The sequence below is a fragment of the Struthio camelus genome, chromosome 9, assembly GCF_040807025.1.
Source record: "Struthio camelus isolate bStrCam1 chromosome 9, bStrCam1.hap1, whole genome shotgun sequence".
NCBI classification, from domain to species: Eukaryota; Metazoa; Chordata; class Aves; order Struthioniformes; family Struthionidae; genus Struthio; species Struthio camelus.
The window spans coordinates 20453756-20480665 of record NC_090950.1 but is presented as its reverse complement, the minus strand read 5'-3'; the positions used below and the strand labels follow the sequence as shown (position 1 = coordinate 20480665).

At 42.4% G+C, this 26910-nt stretch overlaps 1 protein-coding gene across 23 annotated transcripts in view; it reads left to right on the top strand.

The window, feature by feature from the left end:
* Window positions 1-21057, top strand: part of LPP (LIM domain containing preferred translocation partner in lipoma) — a 356455-nt gene extending 335398 nt beyond the window's left edge. For 22 of the 23 annotated variants that reach the window (XM_068953865.1, XM_068953870.1, XM_068953854.1 and 19 more), the window contains 3 exons: window positions 13633-13811; window positions 16872-16992; window positions 19045-21055. In XM_068953865.1, the coding sequence (XP_068809966.1) occupies window positions 13633-13811; window positions 16872-16992; window positions 19045-19173 (429 nt within the window). In that variant the 3' untranslated portion in view covers window positions 19174-21055. Of the gene's footprint in view, window positions 1-13632; window positions 13812-16871; window positions 16993-19044 lie in introns of all 23 variants that reach the window. The other variant, XM_068953857.1, reaches the window with a different exon arrangement.
* Window positions 21058-26910: the final 5853 nt, after the last annotated feature.

Genomic DNA, 26910 nt, shown 5'->3' with positions numbered 1-26910 from the left:
GAGATGCAAGGCCTACTGTTACGGACGCAAGGGGTAGAAGCAGGAGAATTAAATTGGAAAAACAGGTCTTTGGTATCCAGGTGGTATTTTCTTACCAGGAGTTCTCAAAGTGCTTTCCAAAGCTTGGTAAGAACAAGGGTATGTGGGGGTCAGAAGAACCCTTGAGAGAATGCCTGGTTTTCAGTCATGCGTTCCAGATCTCGGCTCAAATATTTTTGTGCTGGGTTTCATTCAGAAGAGTACAAAAAGACCCTGGAGCCAGAAATACTGTATAAAACACGCAGGATAATTAGCCACCTCCTGGAAACATGTGCAACTTTAATAAAATTTAAACTGCAGTTCCTTCCCACAGGTGGAGTTCAGAAGTACTGTAGGCAAAATGCACAATTAAGCTATTTTTATGCCCCTTAATCTCAAACTGCGAGTGTTAAAACATACGTAGGTAAAGCAAATGGAAATCGTAAACCTGCTTGTTTGCCATGCTCATTTGAACTTACTGCATTAGCTCTGTGCAAAGCATGGATCACTCCTGAACAGTGTGCTCAAGTGAAGATTTTGCTAAGAGAAATGTCTTCACCTACAAGCCTGGCTTCTTAAAAAGCGCTATGACTTTGCAGCTCCAGAAGATACTGACTTTCCCTGCCAACCACAAAGGGGAATAAATGACTCTGCGAGGGCTCAAGTAGTTATACAAAGTGCCTGGATCAACTTTTCCATGGGGATTCTGTAGCTACTGGTCTGATGGCTTAATAATGTGCTTCTGAAGTGGCTGCTTTCCATTTCTGTTTCTCTCGGAGGCCAGATTTCCAGCGAGGCTCCTTAGCTGCCCTTGCAGAACTGGCAAGAAGATGCTCTCTGGACTCGCACTGTGTGTGAAGGAGCCAACGCTATCTTTTCCATAGGAAAACCTATAGGTAGGGCAGAGTTGGGTTACGCTGCCCTAGCAGCAAACCTAGAAGAAAACTATGACTCAAAGTCCTAGATCACTTCCTTGCTCCTCGCTGCTCCGTGTCTTTCTGCTCTTCTCCCTTGTTGCTTTGGTAGCTGGTTTGGCAGGGCAGGGAGAGCAACAGTAGTATATATTGTGGTACAAGCAACAAAGTGTATTCCTTTCATTAGGAGACCACCAATATTGCCTGCACCATCTGCAGTTTACTGCCTGGATCTTTCAGGCATATGAGCCACATGTCATTACTTGGCTGTCTTGTACCTTTGCATCTAAATCCATTCTATAGGTAGATCCTAGTGATGAAAGGCCCTTTCTTTTGTTGTTCCTAGTAGGTCTATTAAATCAGCAGCTATGAAAGGTATGGGCCGTACCAGTTTTATTTTGCATGAGCTGCTTGGCAAAAGGCAAGGGTCAGATTAGTATGGGTGTTCAACTTACTGGAGAAATGGCAATTTCTGGCCTTCAGAAAGGAAAGCTGGAAGTAACCTTAATTAGGATGGAGGTCTAGTTCACTAGTTACGTTAATAAGGAGCAACCATTAGGGCAGGTGAATCTGAAAGATCTCAGACCTTTTTAAATAATAAGTGAAGCTCCAGAGCAGTGTATGTTACGGGAACATACATAACAATGGAACAGAAGGAAACAGTTACAGAACAGAGTGCTCATGGAATAGAATTATTTTCCCCCTGTATTCACTGTGATTCTAGCCTGAGAGTCCGTATGGTTAGAGGACACTATTGACTGGAGAATTGACACATTATATAATATATATTATGTATTCAGTGCATTTATATAAACGCACATTTCTTATGTAACTGTGTCACAGGAAAACCACAAGGCTGGACAAGTTAGTTTCCTTCTGCTGCTGCTCTGTTTTACTCACTGATACTCAAGCACCATCAGAAGGCTATAGAGTTTGTGTTACTTGCATGTGTGCCCAGGTGAATCTCTCTCTTTTTTTTTTTCTCAAAAACTAAATTCACACTTGTTTTATTGGGTTTTTTTTCCACAACTTTTTTTTTTTTAATGTAATACTTGGCTGAAAGCCTTTGGTGGCGTTACTTCCACAAACGTAAGGACTAATCTAGTTAGTATATATTAGGGGCTGACATTTAGCTGACTAGCACAATATACAGTGGTTGTGCTTTTTGACTTAAAATAATACACAGGGCAGTCTCCTCAAGTGATGTGAAAGATCTGGTAAAGAAATGCCAACTGTCAGCTTGATTTTCGGTCAGCTCCACTCTAACATAACCCTTCCCGACAGCTTGGGCCAGTGTCCTTCATATTCCAAGTTAATCCAGAATATCTTGTGGTGAGGAAAGGGAAAGAAAAGGGTTTAGAGAGAAGTTTCCTGCTCTGAAAATACTTGACTAACTCTGCTGACACCAGAGAATTACCATCTATTGGACATGCCCATCTGCTCTTGATGAGGACTTACAGAGCTCAAGCCATTTTTTATTTACATTCCAATGGTTTTTCTGTCCAGGATCTCTATATCTGAGTCTCTGTTGTCTGTGCAAAATGAGGAGGCTTCTTTTTGCAGAAGGAGACTTAATTTTTCTAGTTTGAGTGCAAGAGAACAGTGCTGAGAGGTTAGACTAGGTAGGCAGCTGTGTTGCAAGGAAGCATCTGCCCAGCAGTCCCAGCACACTGTATAGAACATAAGAGCAGCCCAAAGCTTCTGCGTCACTTCATGTGCACAGTTCCAGGGATAAAACAGAGGGTCTGGTCTATAGTAACAGAGTTACCGGTTTGTAAGGCTGCAAGGAATTAGTATCATCCTTTTTATTCCAAGGCTGTGCCAAGCTGCCCTTCGGTGAGGATCCTGACAGAGGGGCCTCGGAGGTGGCCTGGAGATGCAGAGGGGCTGATGTAAATCTCTATTTCTACATCTCACTGTGGCCGAGGGTGACCTGTCATGGATGAAAGTAAGCACCTGAAGGGTGCTCAGGGTGCAACATCAGTCTCCAGTGTCTAGCCAGAAGGCAGGCAGATTTTCACTTCTCTCCCGTCTCATGTTGATTTCTTTGAGAACTTCTCTGATCTGGTCCATCTCTTGTCTGGATTCTTCTTACGTACCTGTCTCCATTTCCCTTTTTGAATCCCTTCCTTCACTGCTGCTCTCATCTCAGCAGGTGAGCGCAAACTCACTTTCCCAGATCAGGAGCTGCAGCAAACATCCAGGTCATCTGAATGAAAAGAAACAGGACGTCATTGCATCTAAAAATAATCCCGCTACCTACTAGGTGATATATCTGGCCCTGGACTTACTCAGCAGCCTGCGTTTATTTCCAATTAGGATCTGACTCTTTAGATAGAAGAATGGGTGTCGCTCCAGGGGATAACTCAATTCAAGCCTCTGAAGAAATCATGGCCAAAAAAAATCCTGGTCTCTTCTGTGTGTGTGTGTGTGTGTGAGAGAGAGAGAGAGAGAAGTATAGACACACAGTTCTCATCTTCATTGACTCATTAAATCCTGCTTTGTTATCCGTGACAGTGGCCAGCACTCATTGCCTGTGGTTACCGCCCAGTGTTCAGTCTTTGCTTATGAGGATTTCTTCAGGAAATAAGAAACCACTTTCTTTGCCCTCCCTTTGGGGGTGCTTTGAGGTCCTTCCAAAGGTTTTAGCCCTCACATTCAAGGCATAGACAAGTCTTCCGTTGCCCTGAAGGCTGCAGTATGTTCTCCTCCCATCAAGGACATGTATGTGTTTGGCAACTCTTTAAAAATCGTATCAGGGATTTGGGAGAATCATATTCTCACTGTCAGTTCGGGTTCAGGTAGCAACAGGATCCAAACCCTGTGAGAGTTTTGTTTTTGTTTTCCCAGCTTTATACTGGATTATGTTTCTATTAAAAGCAACTATTTTATGCTGAACTGTTGCCATGACCTGTATTTCACAACTGTAGTGTATACACTGAAAAATTTATTATCTTGCACTCAAAAGGTGTTGCAGCAAAAGCTCAGTGAAATTCTGTGAAAATCTCAGTTATCTTCTTGCTTGTTTTTTAGATTGGTTGGTTTGGGGAGTTGTTTCTTTCTTGGAATTTCTGGATGCCGGCTTTGGTGTTCGTAATAGTAAAGTGACTTCTGCCAGAGGATCACAAATTTCTATGGGCCTCACAATATCTAACTAAACCCACTCCATAGATGATTTGAAGCACAGAGGTAGAAAGTAGTGAAGTTAAACTCTCAGAAGGAATCACTGGTAAAACCAGGCAGCCTCAGTTCCCACTGCTCTGCCCCAGCTGCTAGGAAACATCACTTTTGCTTGTAACTTAGAGAGCACAAAAGGCATAAGATACCAGTTTTAAATAGGTTCTAGTTAAGACTGGTGTTGTTCAGTCTGTAACCAAAAAGGCTCATCTTCTTTGGATGCTAGCTAAATGTTATTAACAGAAACAGTGTCAACTAAAACTTGATTTCCGTGTTAATTAGTCAGATTCCATTTTCTTGATGTTTTGCTGTCACCAATTTTTGCACAGCCCAGACAGTCCTCCAGGAAAAACATGGCAGGGATGAATTCATTTCTAATGAAAAATATTAAGAAAGAGGAGGGTGAGGGGAGCTATAAATAAATGCTGAAATGTCACAGAGTCAGTCATTTTTTCCTCTGCAAGTCAGCTTTGGCATTTAAGGTCAAGATAACATTTCCATGTCAATGGTCAGTTGCATCAAAATTCTAAAACAGGAAGATTGAATGGAATTTTGGATGATTTTTCTTGTATTCTGCCCAGATTTGACCAATTTATAGTCTCTTTGGTCTGCCAGCTATGAGTTCCAGTGTTATTTTGGTTAAGCCGTTTGCCAGAGTGGCAAGCTTGGATTGGTGTATCAGGTTTATTAAAGGCTATGAAATTAAACCCTCTACCAAAAAAACAACAACAAAAAAATTCTAGCCTATAGTAACTTCTTTGTATTTCCTGTGATGCGGTTCAATTTGACTTGAATTTTAGTCTAACAATTTGCTATACAATTTTTTGTTTTGTTTTCACAAAGTTCTAATCAGTTTAGACTGTAAGCGGTTTGAAATGCCTCTCTAACAGCTTTCACAGCGTTGCTAATTACGCTTTAAAACTCTGCTGTCCGCAATTGTATCTAGACAAGGAGGAGAGTGTATCTGCTCACTCTTTGCCACATCTCCTAGCTGCATATAGTTCTGCTGTGTGTGCAGAAGGTAATCACAACAGGACAGATCCTTCAGTTCTTATTTAGGCAAAACTCCCATAGTGGCATACAGGGTCAGGCACATCGTGTTTTGAGGGAATACACGTGTTTGATGCATGTATTTGAACATGCAAGGCAAGCCAGTGCAATGTCTATACTGCAAAGACTGGAGGCACTTGGGCACAGGGAACAGCTTAGCTTTATCCCCTAGAGCGCTTTGTACAGTGGAGTCCTATGCTATGATTATGGTTTGTAGGTGCTGTCATCTGACAGGTTATTATTAATAGGTAAAAGTGCAGGCTATCACAATCTGCAAAGTATTTTTCCTGTCCCTGAGGAGTAAGGCTAATAGAATATCATAGTTTTTAACACTACCAAGGTTCACATTACTATATATAAAAAAAAAAAAAAAAAAGTAACAAGTCCTGGAACCAGCTAAAGACAGTCTTTCTGAAATCAGCAAAGCTGGGAGATAATTTATCTCTAGGTAGCAACCCTGGTGGTATGAAGCAATATTAATCTTCCGAGGCATGACTGCCATTGTGCGACTGAGTCCGGGGATTTAAACGGTAGCTCTGTGCCAGTTCTCCTGAGCTGTGGAAGCCTTTAACAAACTGTTTAACTCTGGCATTCTGGGAGGGATTTTGAGGGATTTCCTTCGAATTAGAAATCTTTAAAAATCAGCATCTTACGCCAGGCGTTGCATTACGCAAGGGGTTGGAACGCTGGCCAAAGGTCTGGTCGTGCGCTCAGGAACTCCTCGGACTGAAGAAACCCGAGATGGAAACAGCCTTATCAGATCATCCCTCCTTGCCAAGGCAGGCTTCCCTCCTGCACTCTGCTGGTGCTGCTGTACTTTCCTGGAGCGCATCTCTCCCATGCACCCAATGGTTGCTCCAGCTGACTGGCTGGACATTTGCTGGACCAGGTGTGGGCTGGGTGTAACGTGTCTGGCATCACGCTGTGATCCTGGGGATCCTTCCAGGTGTGTGGTGTGGTCTGCAGCACTAGCAGAAAATGAGCTGCACTCGCTACCGTACACGTATGCGATGCGCTGTTTCAATTTTGTTGGGGACCTGCAACTCCTCTTTTTTGATGTCAGTAGACAAGATATGGCAGGATTTGGAAATGCAGCTTCACCAGAAGGAAAAGAAATACTGAAGGAACACCATAAAGAAACAGGAGTTGATTACCAAGATTTTTAACAATGCCCTCGCACGTTGTAGTTGTTAAGGATACTTTAAATTGTTTGACTTACTGTAGTATTATGTAGGATTATAATTATTGTTGTTGAAAACATGTCATCGGCGTGGTCTTATTTTGTTTTTTATCTTGCATGCTTTTTAAAGTTACCTGTGAATTAAAGAAGGAGTATTTTCTCAGGTGAAAATACCTTATGAGTGCAAATTGTTACAGCCGTGGCGACTACTCAGAGTAGCAGCTCAGATGCTGTTTTCCAGTAGCGGTCCTCCTGAAGTCAAACCTTGTTGAATTTTGAGGTGTGTGCAATCATTATAGCTAAAAAATGTGATTTTCATTCTTAAAAATACTTTGTTTCCATCAAGTAACACTGGGCGCACAAACTACTTAACAAATATTTATCAAACTTAACAGCATCTTCTTTCCAGCTGGGATATGCAACTGCTTTTATAACCGTTTTATTTACAGATTAAACTGAGGCACAGAGCATGGACCTGTTTAGTCTATGACAGTTAGTTGGTTAAAGAGCCAGAATTAAAATTCAGGTATTTTATCTTCCAGTCCACCAGCTTTCGAGAACAGGTACCTAATTTGTTGTATTTGTAAGCGCTGCCATTTTAAAGTGACAAAGATCCCCGTGTTGTCAGAGCAAGGAACGTATAGAAGATGAGCAGCTTTGAGTGCCAGAAAGTAGTTAAGTAATTTCCAATATGAGGCTTCTTGTGGATTTTTTAGCTGGAAGGAGTCGGAGTGGTTGTGGTCTGACATTGAGCATAACACAGAGCAGATCGTTTAACCCTCACATTCCTTCAGCAATCTCAGCTTGTCAGTGCTAGGGATGGCCTTGGGTCTTCTGTAAAATGGTGTTGAGCAACAGAGAAATCGCCCTGTCCCTGGACGTGCTTTTCCAAAATTATGCTCACTGTTAAAAGAGACATACCTCTTTCCAGTTAGCATGGCCAGCTCGCGAGCCTGCTGGATCCAACAGCCTTCTCAAGATTTCCTCTCCTCACTTCAGTATGCTCAGAGGGTAACAAAGCCATCCGTTGATAAGACGAGTAAATGAAGATCCTTTTTTCTCATTTTAGAACATATTTTCACAGCTGTTAATCATTTGTGAAGCTCCCTTTCTTGATCCGTGTCCCATTTTCATTTGGTGGTACTGCACACTTGTGTACTGCTTGTCCCTTTTACCTTTGCTACTAGCATAAAACGTAAAATATATCTAGTGTTCTTCTGACAGTTGTAGGACAAGGGACTCCCCCACCCTGTAGGCTGCGAGGACCCTGTGCCAGGTTCACCTCCAGCTGCTCTGAATCCAAAAATGCAAAGCCTGATTAGGTTTATCCTGACAAGAAAAGCAAATTCCAGCAGAGGGGAAACATGCCAGGCGCAGTAGTGCCACTGTGCTGGGCAAGCCACTAAAAACTGAACTGAGCAGAAGAACAATTTTAAAGCCACTGAATACAGTAGTCTCCAGAGCCTGAGTCGCTGCCATGTAGTCGGTAGCTGTATATCTACCTCAGACCCACATCACACTGGTAACGTCGCGGAGTTGCCACTATAATTTATTCCAGCAACTTCCCTTGGCTCTCCCAGCAAAATACCAGCTAAAGAGCACTCCCACTGCTTACCACTGTGTCTGAATGAGGGGCCTTTGCCAGCGTGTTTCTGGCTGTCAGGGATCGCATCTCTTTCTGCCCCACAGATGCAGCTATGGCAACGTGGCCTGAACGTTGGAGCATTGGCCAAGACTCTCTCCCCCTTACCTGACTTGCCCCTCTGAGAGCAGCGAGGTGGGAAGGAGAGCCTGATCCACTTCTAATAACGTCTCACTGGTCAGGCTAAGTGGAAAAAAGTGAATACACTCGTGTCCCGATTCTCTCCTTAGATACGGATGGGGGAATTTCAAGCCGGCGCCTTGTGCTGGATTTAGCCATTAGTGAATTTAAAGTGGTGTCTATCTGCCAAGATTTACTTGTCTGCAGACATAGGGAATGTCCTTGCAATTGGGGTGGGCTGGGATTTTTTCACCGTAATATTGAGGGGGAGGGTGTGGTTCTTGATCTTGGATTTTCCTTTTCTTGAAAAAAGTGGTGTAGAAAGTGTTGAAATTACTTCTTGACACTTTACCCCTCCCCCAGAGTCTGCTTTATATTTAACTTACAATCCAACTGTATATTTGCAGATGCAAAACCTAAATGAAACCATTTGAAATTATTTGAAGTGCAGTGTTTCAATTGACCTGATCTAATTTGGGGCTTATAAATTCACCAGGCTTTTTGAGATTAAAGTGTTCTGTCTTCACTTAAGTATGGAAATAGTTTCAAGCCTCAGAAATTACCCCACAATGGGGAAAATGTTTTTTTTTTTTCTCTGTTTTCCTCACAGTCTGAGGAAATGAAGAATGGAGTCACAAGATTTAAAGCAATTCACTTACCACACTTTACTAAGTTACAGTTCAACTACAGTAGTTGACCATGTGCCTGTTTTTAGCACAACATACATACTTTTGATTCCCACAGCTAGTACCATCTCTTCTGTGCAGCCACTCCGGAAAATGTGTTTCTTCTGCAGTGCTCACAGAAAGCACGCTTATGTCCCATGCATGATCTCTCCTCTGTCTGCTGTCCAGAGCGCGGGAGAGGTTATTTCTGTTCATTAGAGCTCCAGATTTGTTGCCAATATTTAAGAAACAATAACTAAGCTCCGTGTGGCTTTTCTTCTGTGTTCATTGCTAGGTCATTGTGGGAGGGACCTTGTGCTGCGCCATATTGGGAGTTAGTGCTGTCACCCAAAATTTGGTTGCGAGGGGTTATAATCTCCAAAATGAGGGAAGCAGGATGTGCTCCAGCCCACGGTCTGCCTGGCTGTCACCACAGCTCTGCTCCCTCCACGCCAGTTGCTGGCCAGCTTTCTGTCTGGAATGGGAAGCTTTCAAGAGGGGGATTCAGCCACTTCACATTTTCGATCTTTAATGGCTCTTGCACCCCAGAAGTCGTTCTCAGCAGCCTGGTTTTTTACTTGATTTCACAAGCTCACCATCTGTAGAGCAGCTCCCTTTTCTTCTCTGCTGTTTATGAGAGGCCAAGCATCACTATAGGGACCCCTCGAATAACTCTCCCCATCCCAACTGTCAGATACTTGTTCCCCAGCAGCTTGTTCCTACTTTGATGCTGATTGTGCTGCACATGTTTAACCCACTTATTTTTTTATCCACAAGCTAATGCTTTGATGTCCTGGTCATTTGAATCATTCTTTGCCTGTGTTTGGTGGCATCTTTGCTTAGGGTTATTTCTTCTACCAGTACACGAGGGTTCAATATTCTCCCCAGGTGAGATTATCTTTCTTAGCCATGAATAAGCAGTTCTGCATTCAGGAGACCTGGATCCCAAAATCAGCCTTCCCAAAGTCTTAATGTTATTTGAGGCAGTGCTTTAACATTGGGCCAACCTTCAGTTTAGAAGTGGATTACGTCAATTGTTCCTTCCCCAACCTTTTCAAAACCAAAAAAAAAAAAAATTAGTAAGATTTGTCCAAAGGCAAAAAAGTCTCCAAAAAAGGAGGATGTTCCTTGCCTCTTAGCCAAAACCCCAGGAAAATGATGATAAACTTCCTCCTCCAGCCCCCGTAGGATTTATGGGCCGTATCCTGATGAGATGACTTTCCATCGTAGCCCTTAGGCCTGGTGTTTCCTAGCTGGCTCTTAACCATTTTTCTCTACGTTTCACTTTGGCCCTATGCACTGCTCTTCAGAGGCGCCTAGCTCTGACTCTTGATTACTGGGAGTGGTGGTGATGGCAGCTTAGGAGAAAAGCAAAAAACAGGACCGTCGTTCTTGTTTTTTCATATTGTTTGGTTTTCTGGAGGCCTGAAAGCTCCAGGAGGTGCTGAAAGAGTGGGACAAACTGCAAAAGAGAGCAAAAATCATGCAGCCAAACTTGTAATTCTGCAGCAGTGCTGTTCCCATAATGTGCAGAAATACCTTTGTGCAGGTTGTTAGCTGCTGGGGCAGCATATAAGCACGTAGGATAACCTGATTAGAGAATCAAAGAAAACCCTGTTAGCTCCAAAGGCCAGATCCTGCCTTACAGCAACCTGATGTCAAATGGGTGTGAAGCAAGGAAGCTTTCCTTTTGGCATCTTCTGGTAACACCTTAGAGAAGTGTTTGAGCCAGGGTTCTAGCAAGGAAAGAGGCTTAAGCAAATAAACTCCCAGACAGGGAGTGAGCTGGAGTCTGAAGCTAATGACTGTGTTTTTCCTCACTGGTACAGACTTGGAAAGATGAAAAGAATAAATTTCTCAGGACGGATTTGTTGTATAGAAGGTTGTATAGAAGGTTTAGTCAGGAGTTGGGGAATTTAAAACGTTTGTCTTGCTTAGCTGCAAGAATGTCAAACGGTGTGACTGAGCTAAGATTTGGGAGCAAGAAGACTTGCATTTTCCAAAGGCATAATCCAGAGGCATGATTACCTCCTATCTTGGTCACTGCAAAACTCCTACCAAAGTCAGGAGCTTGTGTTATGCAAGATGTCAGACAAGATGATTATAATGATCCCTTGTGGTCTTATTCTCTGTATGTCGAAAAAGAGTGGGTAGCAGTTTTGTTAGATTTGTAGTGAGAGCCTTTCCAGATCACACTGCTATTAAATACATATATTGGAAGATTGGGTCTTCAGACTGTAAATGCCTCTGGGTGAGGATGATATTGACTTGCGTGTCTATTGAGCGTCTTGAGAGCTCCACACCTGACTTTGCTCTTCGTACCACTGTGAAAAAGTAGCAGAGATGATACTTACCCAGCAGGTTCACCTGGCAGCAGGACGCTGACTCCGCATCCCCCTCGGCTGATTGTGTGTCAGCACTAGTCTGTGTGGTCCTTGGTTTACTGGTCCCTGTGCTGATCCCTCCCTCACGTTGCTGGGTGAATTGCAGCTGCTGGTTTCTGCTCTGTTCAAAGTACCAAGTAGATTCTGCTCAGTTTTGCTGCATTTTGCTTTCTGGAGCACTGTTACATCAGCTGTTGTAACAGACTGTGGAAACTGCCTAGCAGATCAGATCCCAAGGGAAAAGGTAAGCTGTGGGTCTCCTGGCCGTGTTGTGGGTATTCAACGCTTATCAGAATTCAGAAGCGATCAGGAAAGTTCCTGGGAGAAACATCCACTCAAGGTTATTAAATACAGAGATGGCAGCTCTAGCTCAGGAAGTCCCTCAGCCAGAAATCGCTGGAGGCTGGGAGCATATCCGAAGGAATTACTGTATTTTGCTTGCCCTGTTCCTTTGGCCTCTGTTGTTGGCCAGCGTTGGAAACAGTAAGCAAGTAGAGACTTGGTGATGCAAACACTCAGTACCAACACATATTTAAAAGCTGTCATAGAAAATGCCTTAGTGAGTGGCACAGTCTTACTTCAGTATCTGCAGATACGCAGCAGCATTCCCTCCTTGGCAATCCAAGGAACAGCATGAGTATGGACTGAGATGATGTGATCTGCTTATGCAAGGCAAAATAGTGAATTTGCCAGGTTACTCCTCCAAGGAGAAAATTACTGACCTTGCTTTTTCTGGCATACCAGACACTGTTATAATGATGATGATGGTGACAGCAACCAGACAGAAAGGCCAGCAGTAATTCTTTCCTGCCCATTATTACAAGGCATAAAGCAAAACCTAGCCTGAAACCAACCCCAGTCTGGCTGTGTTCTCTTTACAAATGTGTTAGGCAGTTCTCTTATGGGTTGAAATTCAGGACTTTTCCTGCTGACCTTTCCAAAAACAATCTTTTTGATCTTCTGATATGAACCTGTGTATTTATGTGTAATTTTGAGGCTGTAAGTCTATTTGTATCTTACCAGTGATTTGCAGCCCAGAGGTAAAGTCCAATAGCATATGTCTAAGTATAAAAGTAACCTCTCTGAGCTCCTGGGTGATTCATCTCCTGACAATACATTTTGGCTGTACATGTAAGGACTGGATCTCACCCCTGAGAATATTGGCTCAAAGCAGCAATAACAGTGCAGTCAGTCAAAGCATTACTTTCCCTGGGAATTTTGTTGCATGAGGAAGCAGAAGAGCTTTAGCCTTCCTTTGTTTGTCCACATGATCTGCCCTTCAGCAGCTTTTTATATTTTTGTCCTATTCGATCTTTTCATTTGTTTCCTCCCCTCCTTTTCTGCATTTCCCAACAATTGTAGACTTTCTGCTTCATCTGAAATTCAAATGTTGGTTGATAGCGTTATTTGATAACTCTAGACATATCGAGCAAGGGTAGTGAGTGAAATTCTCTTTCCCAAAGTCCAGTGAAATGAGCCTACTGATCTTGCCACAGATTTATCTTTTGCATCTGTCGAAGTTGAATGCACCCTCAATTAATAGTGTGTATCTTTCAGGTGTTTTGTTTGAAAGGGCACTTTGCACAACTGTTGTCAGAGGGGCTGATGTGCCCCACAGACAACCATCTGAAGCAAACTTATGTTGGTGTTTTTGTAACTGACTGCAGGGGCAAGTGAGGTTGGAATTAGATGAATCATTCAATAGAGCCCACTTGAAAGGTGGGGTTTTGGCTTCAGTGCTTCAGGAACAGGCTGGTATGTAAAACCCATGAGCTGAGGAGTGTGGCCTTAGAACTGGCATTTAACAGTCATTATCTCAAACATCTGGGGCTAGAGATAAATGAGCAAATGAGGTCACCCTGAACTCCTGTCCTCATAAGGCTTTCATTGCAGACACAGCTTTGTTTTCTCCCTGGGCTCAACAGAAGTCTCTCTGGTGGGAGAGAAAGATCAAGATTTACTTACAAGGCAGATAAAGATCCTTTAGGAGAGCTACATTGACAGAGCAGTTAAGGGGTCTCGGTATAGCCCCAGGAGTGTGAGCTTGAGCTTTGCACTGCACACATCCTGGAAGCTGTCTCTAATCAACTCAGCTGCAAAAGGTTGTTCAGGTAGGGCAGTCTGAAGGCAAACACACAGAAGTGCAGGCTGCGTTATTCTCTCCTGTGCTGTTGGCTACAGAAACTGCCATAGCTCAGATACACTTGCCCGATGAGCCACCTCTGATCATTTATTAGAGCTGCTGAGGGAAGGCTCTGGTTTTCTCTCAGCAATTACGCTGCTTTGTGTTTTCACTACAGTTCTGACCTGGACCCTGTGCTGTTATCATAGTCTTTGGTGGGTGTACTGCCCTTATCTAGAACAGATGAAAAGAAAGTACCTAAAGCTTCTCTGTAGACCAGCAGCAGCCTCCAACCTAGCTGACCTTTATAAATGTTCTGCTGACAGCTGCTCACATCTGGTGTGTATGTTTTCTTTGCAGAACACGCTGGAGCAATGCAGTGTCTGTGCGAAGCCCATCATGGAAAGGATACTCCGAGCTACTGGGAAGGCCTACCATCCCCACTGCTTCACCTGTGTGATGTGCCATCGCAGCCTGGATGGGATCCCCTTCACTGTGGATGCTGGTGGGAACATCCACTGCATCGAGGATTTCCACAAGTATGACTTAAGCTTCTCTCCATGGCTTTGCTTATTGTCTTTGTCTTTTATTTCTAAAAATCCTCCCTTTTAGACCTGTATGTCCAGAGAGATCTGTACATGCTGCTACTTACTTTCAGGACTGTTAAGTAGGTGGAGCTTTGCTTCAAGCATGCACTGTGGCATGCAAGATTAATTGGTTAGTGGCTGGTACTCCTTGATCCCTGTTTCTCTTAGGTCTGAATTTATAGATAAAGAGTCTGTGTTCCTCTGTTCTGCATTCCCTCCTGCCTTATGCTGCTCTGCAGCATGTGCACGTTTCCCTTGGCTGGTTGTACCTGCATTTCCACATCTGTGTCTACCCCCCTTCTTCCATGGAGCAATTAAGAGAGGTCCTGTTCAGCTGCACTCTGCAGGTGTTTGCTTACAGGCTAGAAGGATCTAGCTGGCCACAGGATGCTCACAGCTACTCTTGCTAATTAGCTTTTTAAAGGTGCTAAAAATACAGCCCCGGTAATAATTTATAGTGAAATTGCAATTTAAGGTAAGTTGAAAGGTATAGTTGCAAGTAGTTTCTGTCACTGCCACCACTACCCCCCCCCCCCATCATCACAGCTAATCTAAGGAAGACAGGTAGATATAATCAGAGCACAAATGTTTCCCCTGTATGGAAAAGACAGATGCATTACACCCCTCAATTAAAAAAGAAAATCAATACTGACAAATGTGAGTTTACATCTCAACCATTTATCTCTTAATTTCTAAGGGGGTAGATTTAATTAGCGCCTCGTGACATCAGTGTGTGGGCCTGAAAGCTCAAAGAAGCAGGCTGACTTGTCAGAAAGGAAAGCAGACGTGATCAACCAGCACGTTGAACTCCAGCAGGAGAATGTTCTCTGTGGCTCAGATGGGCCAGGCTAATTGGCAGGTGCTGAAGCGGTGGTGTGTTGTCTTGCTTTCTGTGCTGGAGATCATGTGCAAGGCAAAATTCAGTCATGGGCAGAAGCCCAACAGAAGGCTAAAACACCAGTCAGGATCCCAAAGGGTTTTCCTCGCACCTCAATATGATTTGGAGACTCTTCTTCCCCCAAGCACTGTGAGCCAGGGGCTCACATCCCTTCAGGAGAAAGGTTGGAGTAAGGGCTGATGTCCCACCTTGAAGTCTTTTGGCAGCGACCAGATCTGTACCTTGGAGCTCTTAGTGGGAAGTGGGTAACTGTCCATCTGAGGAAAGGACACCAAATCTGTGAGGGAAAGATCATGGGAATAGTCAGAGACCTTGTCGGACATTCAGAATGCCTTTAGCCAGGCTGCCACACGGTCAACAGCACTTGGGCCAGCCCAGCTGTAACTAGCTGGGGATGGAGTGTCCCCCTGGTCTGCGAGTGGAGTGCGCTACCGCCTTGTACGTCTTCTTGATAACAAAACTATACCTGATGCTCACACTGTCGCTTAGCTGCCCCCTGAGCTTGGTGCCCCCAGTAGCACAATCCAAGTCCCCTGAAATTAGCAAGAGTCATCTCCAGTTCACTGCGGTTGATGTTTGGCCCATAATGAATTACCCACAGTGGCCTGGACAGAGAAATGTTAAAGTATTTTTAAGCACCACGGTTGAGCTAAATGGTACAAGGAAGTGCCTGCATGAAGCAGCATATAATTAACTGCGATTACAGCGCCGGTCATATCATGATCCATTTAAGTTATTTTTCAGAGCACTCACTGTAGCCACTGTTTAATTCATTTTTTCATTAGATCGCAGCTACACAGACATCTTTCATCTGCTGCCAGTGAAATTAATATTTTTCTTTATTCCTACTACAGATAATTTTTTTTTTTTTTTTTAGCTAGTTCATTCTGGGGTGGTTCATGTGACAGGCTGGGTGGCGGAGTCGATCTTTCCTAGGCATTTCAGAAGAGGAGGGCCTTTGATCTCCTCACGTTCTGATGTTTGCCATAAGCATTGCCCTCTGTCTCTCCACAGCCCATGACCCTGGGCTCTCATTAAATGGCAACAGATTCTGTAGGTATGTTTCTCTTTTGTGAGCAGAATTTGCAGCCAGGGAATTGCTACCCGTAGGTTTTGCACCAAAACAGTGAATAAAGGTTTACTACAGGCTAACTGTTTCCGTATATCCCCATTTCCCTGGGAGTAGAGATCGTAACTCCTCATGGGCAGTCATGGGGAGCAAAGCCAGAGCTAATGCAGAACACACAAATTAGCCAGAAGGGCATACAGTGGAGCATGTAAGAGGAAAAGAAAAGTTTGTGCTCCTCTTGATCTCTGAGCTAACTCTAGTTTGAGCCAATCCCTTCATACTGCTAGTGACTGTGACAATACAATCCTGACCCAGGCCGACTGAAGGAGAGGCAAGCATTGGTGTCTTTGCACCTAGACCCGTTCCTTTCCAAGCCTGGGTAACCCACTAATGGGTAGCTGAGTTGACTCTAGGTAGAAGGTGCAGCTGCTCAGATTTGCCCTGACGCTGCTTGTGTTTGAGACTGAGCCCAGCCAGAATTGTATCCCTGTGTTCTTAATGGGAATGATGTTGAGAGGTTTAAATGGATGGGATAAACCCCAAGAAATTAGTGTGAGGCCCATCTCTTTATCCCAGTTAAGACTCTTGACCTTTTTGTTCCATCTCTGATTTTTAATATTTCAGTGTTTTTTCAAGAGATGCTGTTGGAGCCAATCCTGATGATTTCTCCTGGTCATTAGGTGTTCCATGAACTCTCCTAGAGTTATGCTAGGATTGAGCCTAAAGGTTGCAGGAGTACATAGGTGTCACAATCATGGGTCACTCAAAAGACAATTTAATTGTTATTTAGGGCAAATAGAATATGCTTTGCTGCTTCTCCTAATAGTCAGTACAATGTTCTTCGATATTCTGCAAGATTGAGATTGAGTTGCAAGACTGAAGTGCTCCTTCCTAGCTCTGAGGAGGTAGTTGTATGCAGATGCAAACTGTGATATATGTATACGTGTGTTTGTACATGTGCGTACATTTCTGGCTTGCTGATGCACTTGACAAAGACTTTGGCTCTGAGTTTGAGGATGACCGGGACCATGTCTTCTTTCTTAAGGAAATTTGCTCCGAGATGTTCAGTGTGTAAGGAGCCTATTATGCCAGCCCCGGGACAAGAGGAGACCGTACGCATTGTCGCCTTGGATCGTGACTTCCACGTCCAGTGCTACCGGTGTGAGGTTAGTGTTCTAATGATGTGAAGGTGAGAAAGCATAGGTTGGCTTAATTTCATTACAGTCTCATGTTACATACAGGATGGGCATACCCTATTGTAACACTGGCTCTAAAATCAAATTACTTCATTGACTTCAGCATGCAAGGAGTTTTTCTTCATTTATATCAGTGCAAATGAGAAGAAAATCAGGTCCCTTGTTTATAACAGGTTCATTAGGAGAGCAAGAGAATGTGACTCAGTTAATTAGAGCTTAATATTTGAGAACATCATAAATTATGGCTTGGACACAAACATTGCTCATGTTTATGTTCTTAAAATGAACGCTAATGCATGTTAGAATTTGAGCAAGATTGTACAGGAAACTCAGCATATGGCTCTGGGTTGAAAAATTTTAATGGACACATAAACATGATCATTCTTGTTTTGTGCAATGCTTTTTTGTGCTACTTATCCTGTTCAGTTTCATTACGCACTTCATATAATTTTGATGGTAAGAATCTGAAGACAGAGAAGAAAAATCACCTTAAAGCAATTAACATGTGGTAACAGCTGTGCTAGGGAACCTTCAAGAATTCTTCAGTGCAAGTGTTACTTTTTGGATAATATATCAGCCAGATGGCAGGGAAAGAAAATGAGACCAAACATATTTCTTATTGCAGTTGCAGTTTTTAATAACTTTAACTGGAAAGGATGAACTAATGTTTAAAGGTCTAGGCTGAGACTTGAGACATCTGGTTCGATTCTCAGTTCTGACATTGGCTTCCAAGGTATATGTCACCCGTTACTTAGGCCCAGTTTTTAAAGATGTTGGGGCATCCCTACGCTCAGTTTTGCAGAGCGGCAAGTACTCTGGCTGCTGAGATACCAAAGCTTTCTCCACGCATCTAAATAGCAGAGGTAGATGCAGTGGAGAGCACAGGACACAGACACTCACACAACTCCACAATGGCCAACGCAGGTCCCAGGACTGTACGTTATTAGCTTGGAGCATCATCTCACATGCAGTTAAACTGCTGTGGACTTGACCTGGAGCATTCATGTGGATTTGCTGGTTCAGAAGTCACTGCACTATGATCTCTGCATAACACAGATGTTCCCAGAGGAGCTGCAAATCAGTCAGACAGTAAAAATGAGAGCGAGACTCCCAAAGTGGTGAGGTAGAGTAGTCCTATGTGGCACGATGTCTGAAAATCGTTTTTCATCTTGGCCTTTGTCTCCGTGTGCCCCAGCTCTCTGTCTCAAAAGGGACAACATTTTTTCTTTATTTTCCACCTCTTTCTTCTCAGGTGTATTTACAAACACAGATTTATGATGAAGGGCGATGCCCTCCAAGAAAGCTGCGATCCCCTCACCACAGCCCTGTCAGAACTCTGTGGCTAAACGACTGCCTGACTGCACCACGAGGGCTGACTTTTCCTAGCTGCTGTATTTAGCTGTTTAGATTCTGAGGTCTCTGGGGCAGGGTTTGGGCCTTGTAGTGGGGTGTCTACTGCAGCTGCCTCAGTGAAATCTTCCTTTTGGTCACAACCTTTTGGGCCAGCTGCAGTATGAGTATGGGTGACAGTTCTGGTAACGGGAGATAGGCAGAAGGTTTGCTAGGCTGTTACCTCTGGAAGGGCTGCTAGAGCTTTGTGCATTAACTCTTCCGAAGGAGATTACCTGTAGTCAGATATTAGTACCAAACTTCCTTCCCAGGGGTGCTTCTTTTTGATCCTTTTTTGCATTAATAAATATGTGCTTAAGTTTGATGGTTTCTCCAATGCTAAAGACCTTTCCTTCCTCAGAAATGTGAAGGGAATAATCTCTTTTTATTTTCAATTGGATTAAATTTAGCAGAGAGCTTGGGAACCCGTCTTCTCTGCAGCATTGTCTCTTATCAGGAAATGGCTTAATCATGAAAGACATCACATACCTCAGCTTCATGCTTTATGCTGACTCAGGCAGGATCCTGTTACAAAGTGTAGAGTGAGGAGAGTTTCTTTGACTGATAGATTCTTTGGTTAATCTTATTCTTTTTTCTTTTTCACTTTGGTCTTTCTGTTTGCTTATTGCCTAGGACTGTGGCGGCCTCCTGTCTGAAGGGGACAATCAGGGCTGTTACCCTCTGGATGGACACATCCTTTGCAAGACCTGCAACTCAGCTCGGATCCAGGCTCTTACTGCTAAGGCCAGCACTGATCTCTGAGTAGCAACTGTGACCCTCCCCAGACTGCCTGTTGGGAGAATTGCACAAGCTTTGCATGATTTCTTTCCAGCCTAGAGCCTAAGTCTTTCTTTAAAAAAAGTAAAACTGGAAGGCCTTGGAGCAAGAGGGCCGTTGTAAAGGCCGTGTTCAGACTGCCTGTGATAGGCACCTAATTTAAATGTGACTATTCAGGTGGGTGGTGAGTCAGTTAGACCACCTGCTATCTCTGCAATTAATGGAGGGAAGGGGTCACAGCACCAAAGTTATGTGCCTATAGAAGGAGGTCTGAACATGGTCCTAAAAATATTTCTGTGTTTGATTCCTATCTCCCAAGAAGCACATGAAGGTGGCTGAGCTAGATTCTTCTCCTAAGTCCTCTTGAGAACCTGACCCCTCTCTCTTTGAAGTCTTGGGGACCTTCCCATTGACTTTAATGGGAACTGGATCACCAGAAGAAGTCACTCCATTGTAACAGAAGGTGTAAAACCAGGGTGAGAATAGAACCAGCACCTCTCTCATCACAACACAAACCATGCAACTTCAGATGTACTGCACGTAAGAGTGTAGGTGTGACCTCATATCTTTAGGACACGGATTTGTTATCTACATCTTTTTCTTAGGCCCTTTCTTGTCTCCATTCCCTTCCAGTTCAATAGGTTTTTTTTCCTTTTTCTTATGAAATTATATTTTGCTACTGCATAAATTTATTTGGTAGTGATGCTTCCAATTCACAGATGTATGAGCAATCACAGAAGGATGTGAGCTTGCACACACTATACACAGGCACACTACACACACACACACACACACACACACACACAAACTACACACTACACACACACGCACAAACACAAAATGTGCTTTTGATTTACTAGAGGTATAAAGCTAATTATGCCTGTTGAGAAGGTCTTTTAAGGATCTGGGGCTGGAAATACCTTTTAAAATCCCAGTGGTTACAAGAAACTTTACTACACAGAACTGCAGTGCAAAGGGTTGCTCAAAAAAATCTTATGCCACTCTTTCACGTGTCCCATTATAGAGGGCCCAATGGCAGTGCTGGTTTCCAGGCAGATAGATGTGTAAGCAATGGAGTCTTGTTCCGTCTCCTGTAAGGGGTAGATTCCCATCAACTGTAACAGGAACTGAATGAAGTCTTGGGATAGACAAGAACATGATTCACTAATGGTAGTGTACTTGATTTGGAGTTCTGGTAAAAAAAAAAAAAAAAAAAAAAAATTATATATACATGCTGTAGTTCAGTTTTTAGCTTAAGAAAGCTAAAGTAGGTGTTAAACCCTTCTCTGTGCCTCCCAAAAAGCAAGCAATTTTTTCCTCTTTCATTTTCATCTCAATTGCTTATTACTTCTCTCTGGTGAAATGTCATTGCAGAAGGAGCAGCATTTTTATCCTCTGTCCAGAATTAATACTTACGCCAAGGCAAATAAAAAGCTGGGCACAGGCACCTCTTTTTTTTTTTTTTTTTCCTGTTGTTAGTGGAGGCTTTTTTTAATTTTGTTAATTAAAAAAGAAATTATAAATCCATGGCTTATTCTATGCAGCTATAACATTCTCGTTCATGAAACCCATAATAACTAAGGTGCAAATTACATAGTGAGGGAGTAATTTTCATATCATTGAATTGACATTAATATCTTATTTGCAGATGTAATCAAAGAAAATACCTTTCTGTGCACTTAACAAATTAAGAAGCAAAACTGAAACAGTTGCGGGCTGATTGACCATATTAGTAACAAACTGGCACTTTTCAAGATTAAGTTCTAACAGTTTCTTTTTCACACACCCACTGAAGAACAAGGAGACTGCGATGCTTTCTTCTTTAATCTCTGTAACAGAAGCCCAGTATAGTTATACCCACTAATGCAGAAAAGAAAAAAAAAAAAAAGTTAGATGAGATGGACCAATAGGAAATGAAGAGGAAGAAGTGAGGTACTGACTACAGCTCCTGCAAATGGTACATTTCCTTTCAGTTTAGACACTAACCTTTATGGAAGAACACTGTGAAATTTAATAGCTTTAACTGTCAACAGTGAATTCGGATACAGAAACATAGATCTGAAATCTCTATTCCTTACATGGTTTGTATGTTAGCAAGGTCCGCTGATGTCAGGGGAGATTTCCAAAATTTGCAGGTCAGAATGAATCCTCTTTATAGAAGGGTGGCATCAGTAAGCAAAAGAAATCGTTCTCCACCGTAGTGGCTGTGCTGAAGCAGTTAACCTTTTTATACTAGATTTCTACCCTGGCCTTCAAGAATTTTGCTTCCTCAAACATAAACAGATTATTTTTGTACCGTGACTCCTGCCAGATTCCATCTGGGCTCCCTAAGTGTGGCACCATCAAAAACCCTCACAACTATTGAGCAAATCCGGTTTGAACTAGCCCTACAAAAATATGGAAGTTCAAAGCTGGGATGACAACTTCCACCGTATCTCTGTGGAGGATTTTATGTCTCTTGAAAGTACAGGAAGGGGTGTGATGTACGCTGGCACAGAGCAAGCCAGTCATCAGGCAGCAAACACACTCTGAACTTCCTTATTCTTGTTAGTTTTAAATCAGGTGGCTGATGAGACTCTCCTGAATAACACTGGGCAAACTGGTGGGAGCAGGTTGTTGCAGCTGCATGCAGAATGTGGTCTAGATAAGAGACTCAGAACGTTAAAACCTTTGGGGTATCTGTGGTATGTAGGTTTGGGATTCCTGTCTATTTGAAAGTTAAGGGCCAGCTAGCACATCTAGATCTGAATCTCGCTGTGATTAGGGTGCTGTGGTGAGTTGGGCTGGTGTGCAGGGAGGTGAGAGCCAAACTTTTCAAGCATTGTGTACACCTTGGGTGGAAGCAGTTTGACAAAGCTTGAGCAGTGCTCTTGTTTGATGCATTATGGCTAATTTCTATACCTGGCGTATCTGGGCAAAGATACTATCATGCTTTTTCTTTCACCTCTGAAATGCTAAATCCAACTACCTGTTGAAAGGAGCGAGTGTCCAAAATACTCTTCATTTTCTGTAATGCATGTGGTTTGGCTTCAAAAATTGCTATCAATATATTTGAAATAAATTGCACCTATGTACATGTAGCATAGAGGCTCTCATCAACCACCTGTGTATGGAAATCTCCCCTTGATGCATCAGGATTTAATTAGGAAATGCTGGTGGGCCTGTCTCCATTGCACTGCAGTTAAGAACCATTGGGATATTGCTTCATCATAATCTTTATCATGTATTTATTATATATCCTCATTTATCTGTTCCAAAGAAGGAGTCTTTTTGCCAAAGAGACCTTGCTTTTTTTAAGATGCACTTCTTAGCCATGAAAAAAATTCACATCATCTGTGGCTATGGTAATGTCCAAAATGTTCCTTTCAGAAAGAACTGGAAGATCACACAGACATTTCTGTTTGAGTCTGCAGAATTTTTGCTTGTGCTGCCTTGGTTTTTTCTGATATTTGTTGGCAAGTAGAACTTGATCCCATGTTTTTGTGACCAGATAGGGCCCAAGAAGGTCCAGGATCAGGTTGTAATTTAGCAAAATATTTAAGCCCATGGGGTTTGTTTAGGTATAGGCTTGAAGTTGCTCTTAAGCCATGGTTCTACAGTCACTAATACCAGACTGATTCTGTATCACTCAGTCATACAGATTTGATCTGGGCAGGATGTGGGCACAGTCACATTTCTGTCAAATTACCCAGAACGCCTGATACAGCTCCCGTGTTGCCTTTAGGCCGGCTGCAGGAGGACAAGCAGTAGCTGATCCAACATAATGTTTGTACAACGGGAGAGTGAGTTAATAATACAAGATTGGGGCTTTGTGTCGGGTGGCTTTGGCACTTCCCGTATTTCACAAGTAGCCCTACAGCCAGATTTACTGTATCTTTGAACCATGGCTTTAAATGTCTATTTAAACTTTTTACAGAAGATTAGGTTGCCTTGGTTACGGCCCAATCCTTAAGCATATCCCCAAGGCTAAAACTAGTGTTTTGTGAATGTGATGGTTTTATTGTCACTTATTTTAATCATTGCCTGAATGTTGCTTTTAAAAACACAAAGCAACACCATTGCTTTAGCCTATCAGATAATGCACCTTTATTTTGTTTTTTTTTTTAATATTTTAATTCTTAGATTTTTATCATAGCTGCAAAACACTTGGGCAATGACTTAATCATAGAGGTGTGGGAGTAGCAAAGTGTTTGTCATAGTGAACTCTACATACAGCATTCAGCCTGGTGGCAGAAGCAGGACTTGAATGAGACATAGACCTTAAGTTGCCCTTCTGCCTATTAGCAAAATGTGCCTGAGGAGACTGAGGATGAGGTGTCTTTTAGAGAAACGATGGGTGTTGAAGAGAATATGCAGCAAGTCATAGCTGAAATCTTCTTGTTGAAGCTGCAGTGGTTCCTACCTGGTTGAGGTCAGCCAGGCCTAGCCTAGGCTTGATAAATGCTGATTTTACAATACCATTTCTTTTAATTTTGAGAAACTCCAGCAGATGAGGGATAATTGAATCCCAGAGAAGGTCTGTAAGGGAAATCCTGTGTCTTTGTCCTCCTTCAGTGTAAGAGATAGCAGTATTAGATACCTGGTGCCTCAGCTAAACAGCTCAAAAAGGATTGGAGTTTTTAATTGCTTTTTATTGATACCTGGTTCCTGCAGTTGATTCAACGTGTTGCTTTGATATTTGTTCACTAAGCTGTGCTGATTACACTTTCTATAGATTAGAATACTGTAAGTCAGGGCTAGCAGAGAAAAACGTACTGAAGAATTTCACTGTGGTGAAATTCTCAATAGAAAACATTAGTGATGGTAATTGAGGGTTTGTTGCCAAAGGACAGCAGGAACTACTTAGTACTATCTAGAGGTTAGTAAGAACAAATTAAGTACAAATTACAGAGAGAGCTGTGAGAACACTATTTCCAGTTAGAGCTGGTCACAATTTTTACACTAAATTATGTGATGTGAGAAGGACCTTTTTTTAAATGAGAAATTTTCTTGTTTTTGCAATGTTATCCACAACAGTTTTTCTTGCTATTTTAATTAAAACCATATTGAGAATTTTTATCTAAACAGATTTCAGAGTTGTTAACAAATATTTTCATTTCTCAAAACCCATCTCTTTTTTTTCAATTTTTTTGGTTATTGGGTTTCTTTTGCTGGTAAATTAAAGTTTCTATCACAATTTTGAAAATTTATTAGGTAAAAATCCTGTTTAAAAACCAGCTATATTCTTGGAAAATGGTTCTGTATTGGAGCTGGTATAATTGGACCTCTGAAACTTTTCACAAGATGTTTTCCCCTATTGTTGACTAGTTTTGCTAACTTTGAAGTCACTATTGCTTTTGTCAGAAAAATCCAAATAATGTGACTCTTCTTAAAATAACAGTGTTACTTCTGTTGGGCTTATTTTTCTTTTCCGTCTTAAAGCCATGGAGTGGCTGGCTACAGGTACTGCCCACGTCTTTTTCTGTGGCAATTGTGATTTTCGGGGGCTTACCCTGAAATCAGTGAACAGAAGCATTTTATGGCCGCCACCATGAATATCAAGAGATACTGATTGAACTTCAGTCTCCCTATATTCTTCTGGGTTTGCGAATGGCATTTCTCCTCAAACATTTCTAGAAATACTCCCTGTCTTCCTCAGCGTTTCAAGCTTGTATTTGCAACAACTGATCGCCTATCTGGTGTTTGGAGCTACTGAGCGTTGCGAGAGAGAGTAGGTTTAACCATTTGTGAAATTATAGCATTCATGTAAAAATGCAAGGGAAAGACATAACCTAAGACCTGGTGGCCTTTGGGGACACAGTTCTCATCGTTAGCCTGCAAGTTCTCTGCTGTGGTTTGAAAACACTAAGCTGGAACATGGCAGCCCGCTTTGGCATACGCGCTCACACGCACACAAAAGATGGTTATGGGCCTGCAGCTACGTAGAAATACAGGCAGTACTGCTTATACCCCACTGGGCTCTACTGCTAACCGCCTGTTCCCAGTCTCTTTTGGCTTCTTCTGACATGTATAAGCAAGTGCTTCATGGATTGATCATTAGCGTCAATAGCACTCAGTTCTTTTTCTCTTTTTTTGAGACCATATCTCTCATTTTACCTAGATCTTTTCGAAAATGAAGAAGGAAGAAGAAGCCCCGAGTGGTGGCGTTACCTTTACATTTCCCTGGGGCTAGAGTCCCTCGCTAGGAATCTGGCACTCAGGTTCTCTTTACGTTTCTGCCTCTGTCTCCTGCTGTCTGCAAGCAGCTCTCTTACCCTCTTTTTCCCTTTGCTCAACATGCATTCGTCTTTGTAGTGAAGATGGTATGTAACTTGCTTCACAGAGGTATTGTAAGTCTTAGCCAGTAGCTGGAAAAACTTTTTCAGATCTTTAATCAAGTAGTTTTGTGCATCCGTAGTACCAGTGGCCTGCCGCATGGATATCAAAGAAAATGATTATAATTATTGCTTTTAAAATGATTGTGAAATTGTGCCTTACTTTTTCAGTCATGTTTAACCGTGTAATTTAGAACCACATGATTGCAGGGATTTATCATGAAGAAATTTGTTTGAAGGATAGTTTGTTTGTTTTTAAATATTTTTTCTCCAAAAATGAATTTATTAGCGTTGCCTCTTTTATTTTTTCCTCCAGTTTTATTCCTTTAATATATTTATGTAAAAGGGCAGCCAGAATTTGCGTTTGTGAGAGACAGAAGATTTTATTTTGTCTTGTATGTAGAGCTTTCATTTTCTTTTATGTTTCTTCAGGAAAATTCCTCTCTGCCCAAGTATTCATACTTAGATGTCTTTAAATGCAGGCGGACCAGTGAGATTTGTTTTGTTTTGTTTTGTTTTTTAATTAACTAGATATCAGGTACTGGGGAGCTGGGGAGGCATTGCACATTAATGCAGAATGTTAATGCTGACAGTCATTGGAAAGACAAAATTAGAGTCTTTCCGTGTCTCCAGTGCAGTTTTGTTGCTGTTTTGTGTACAACACTAATATTAAGCCAGACTGTAAAGGCAAAATACTCAGTGTGACCTACTTCCATTCAGCAGTAAGAATCTTTTGTCAGCTGACTCCTGCTTGTTTGTTCATTTTTAAATGTCAGATTACAGAACTAGCATCTCCTAAAGATGAAAGAAAAAGGTGTTTTCCTGTGCAGAAAATCTGGGGTTGCCGTAACAGAACATTTTCTTTTTGAATTTGGATGTCACGGTGTTTTAAGCTCCTGCCTGGAGCCTAAATCAATGTGGCCTCTCATCCAGTTCATCTCACTGGTGCTCCTGAAAGGCTGCAGCCCTGCAAAAGCTCATGCAGCATTTTTTGGCCGCTTTCCCTTGCTCCCATTTGGTACATATTTGCACAATTTAACTGAGCTTTTCTTTCTGCTGAAGGTCAGATGCAAGCGATACGAAACACTAAACTTTATAAACAAGCAAAGCCATTTTAACCACAGCATTTTGGACAAGAATGCATTTTTAGGTGGCGCACTGTCTGCTGGCCTTTGGAAGGGGGATCCTGAGATGACATTTGACTGGAAGAGGATGCAAAGCCACAAGCCTTGGTTTTTTAATAAGCTACTTACTGTAATCCAGCTACACAGTTTCAGCCTCACACTTCAGAAGAAGCTTCCAGCAGCAATGCACGTACAGTCACTTTCCCTCTTTCTTGCAGAAAGTGAAACTTTCCCAGCCACTGTAAATTTAAGCTATTGCATAAGATGCTGGAAGTTTTTTTCCT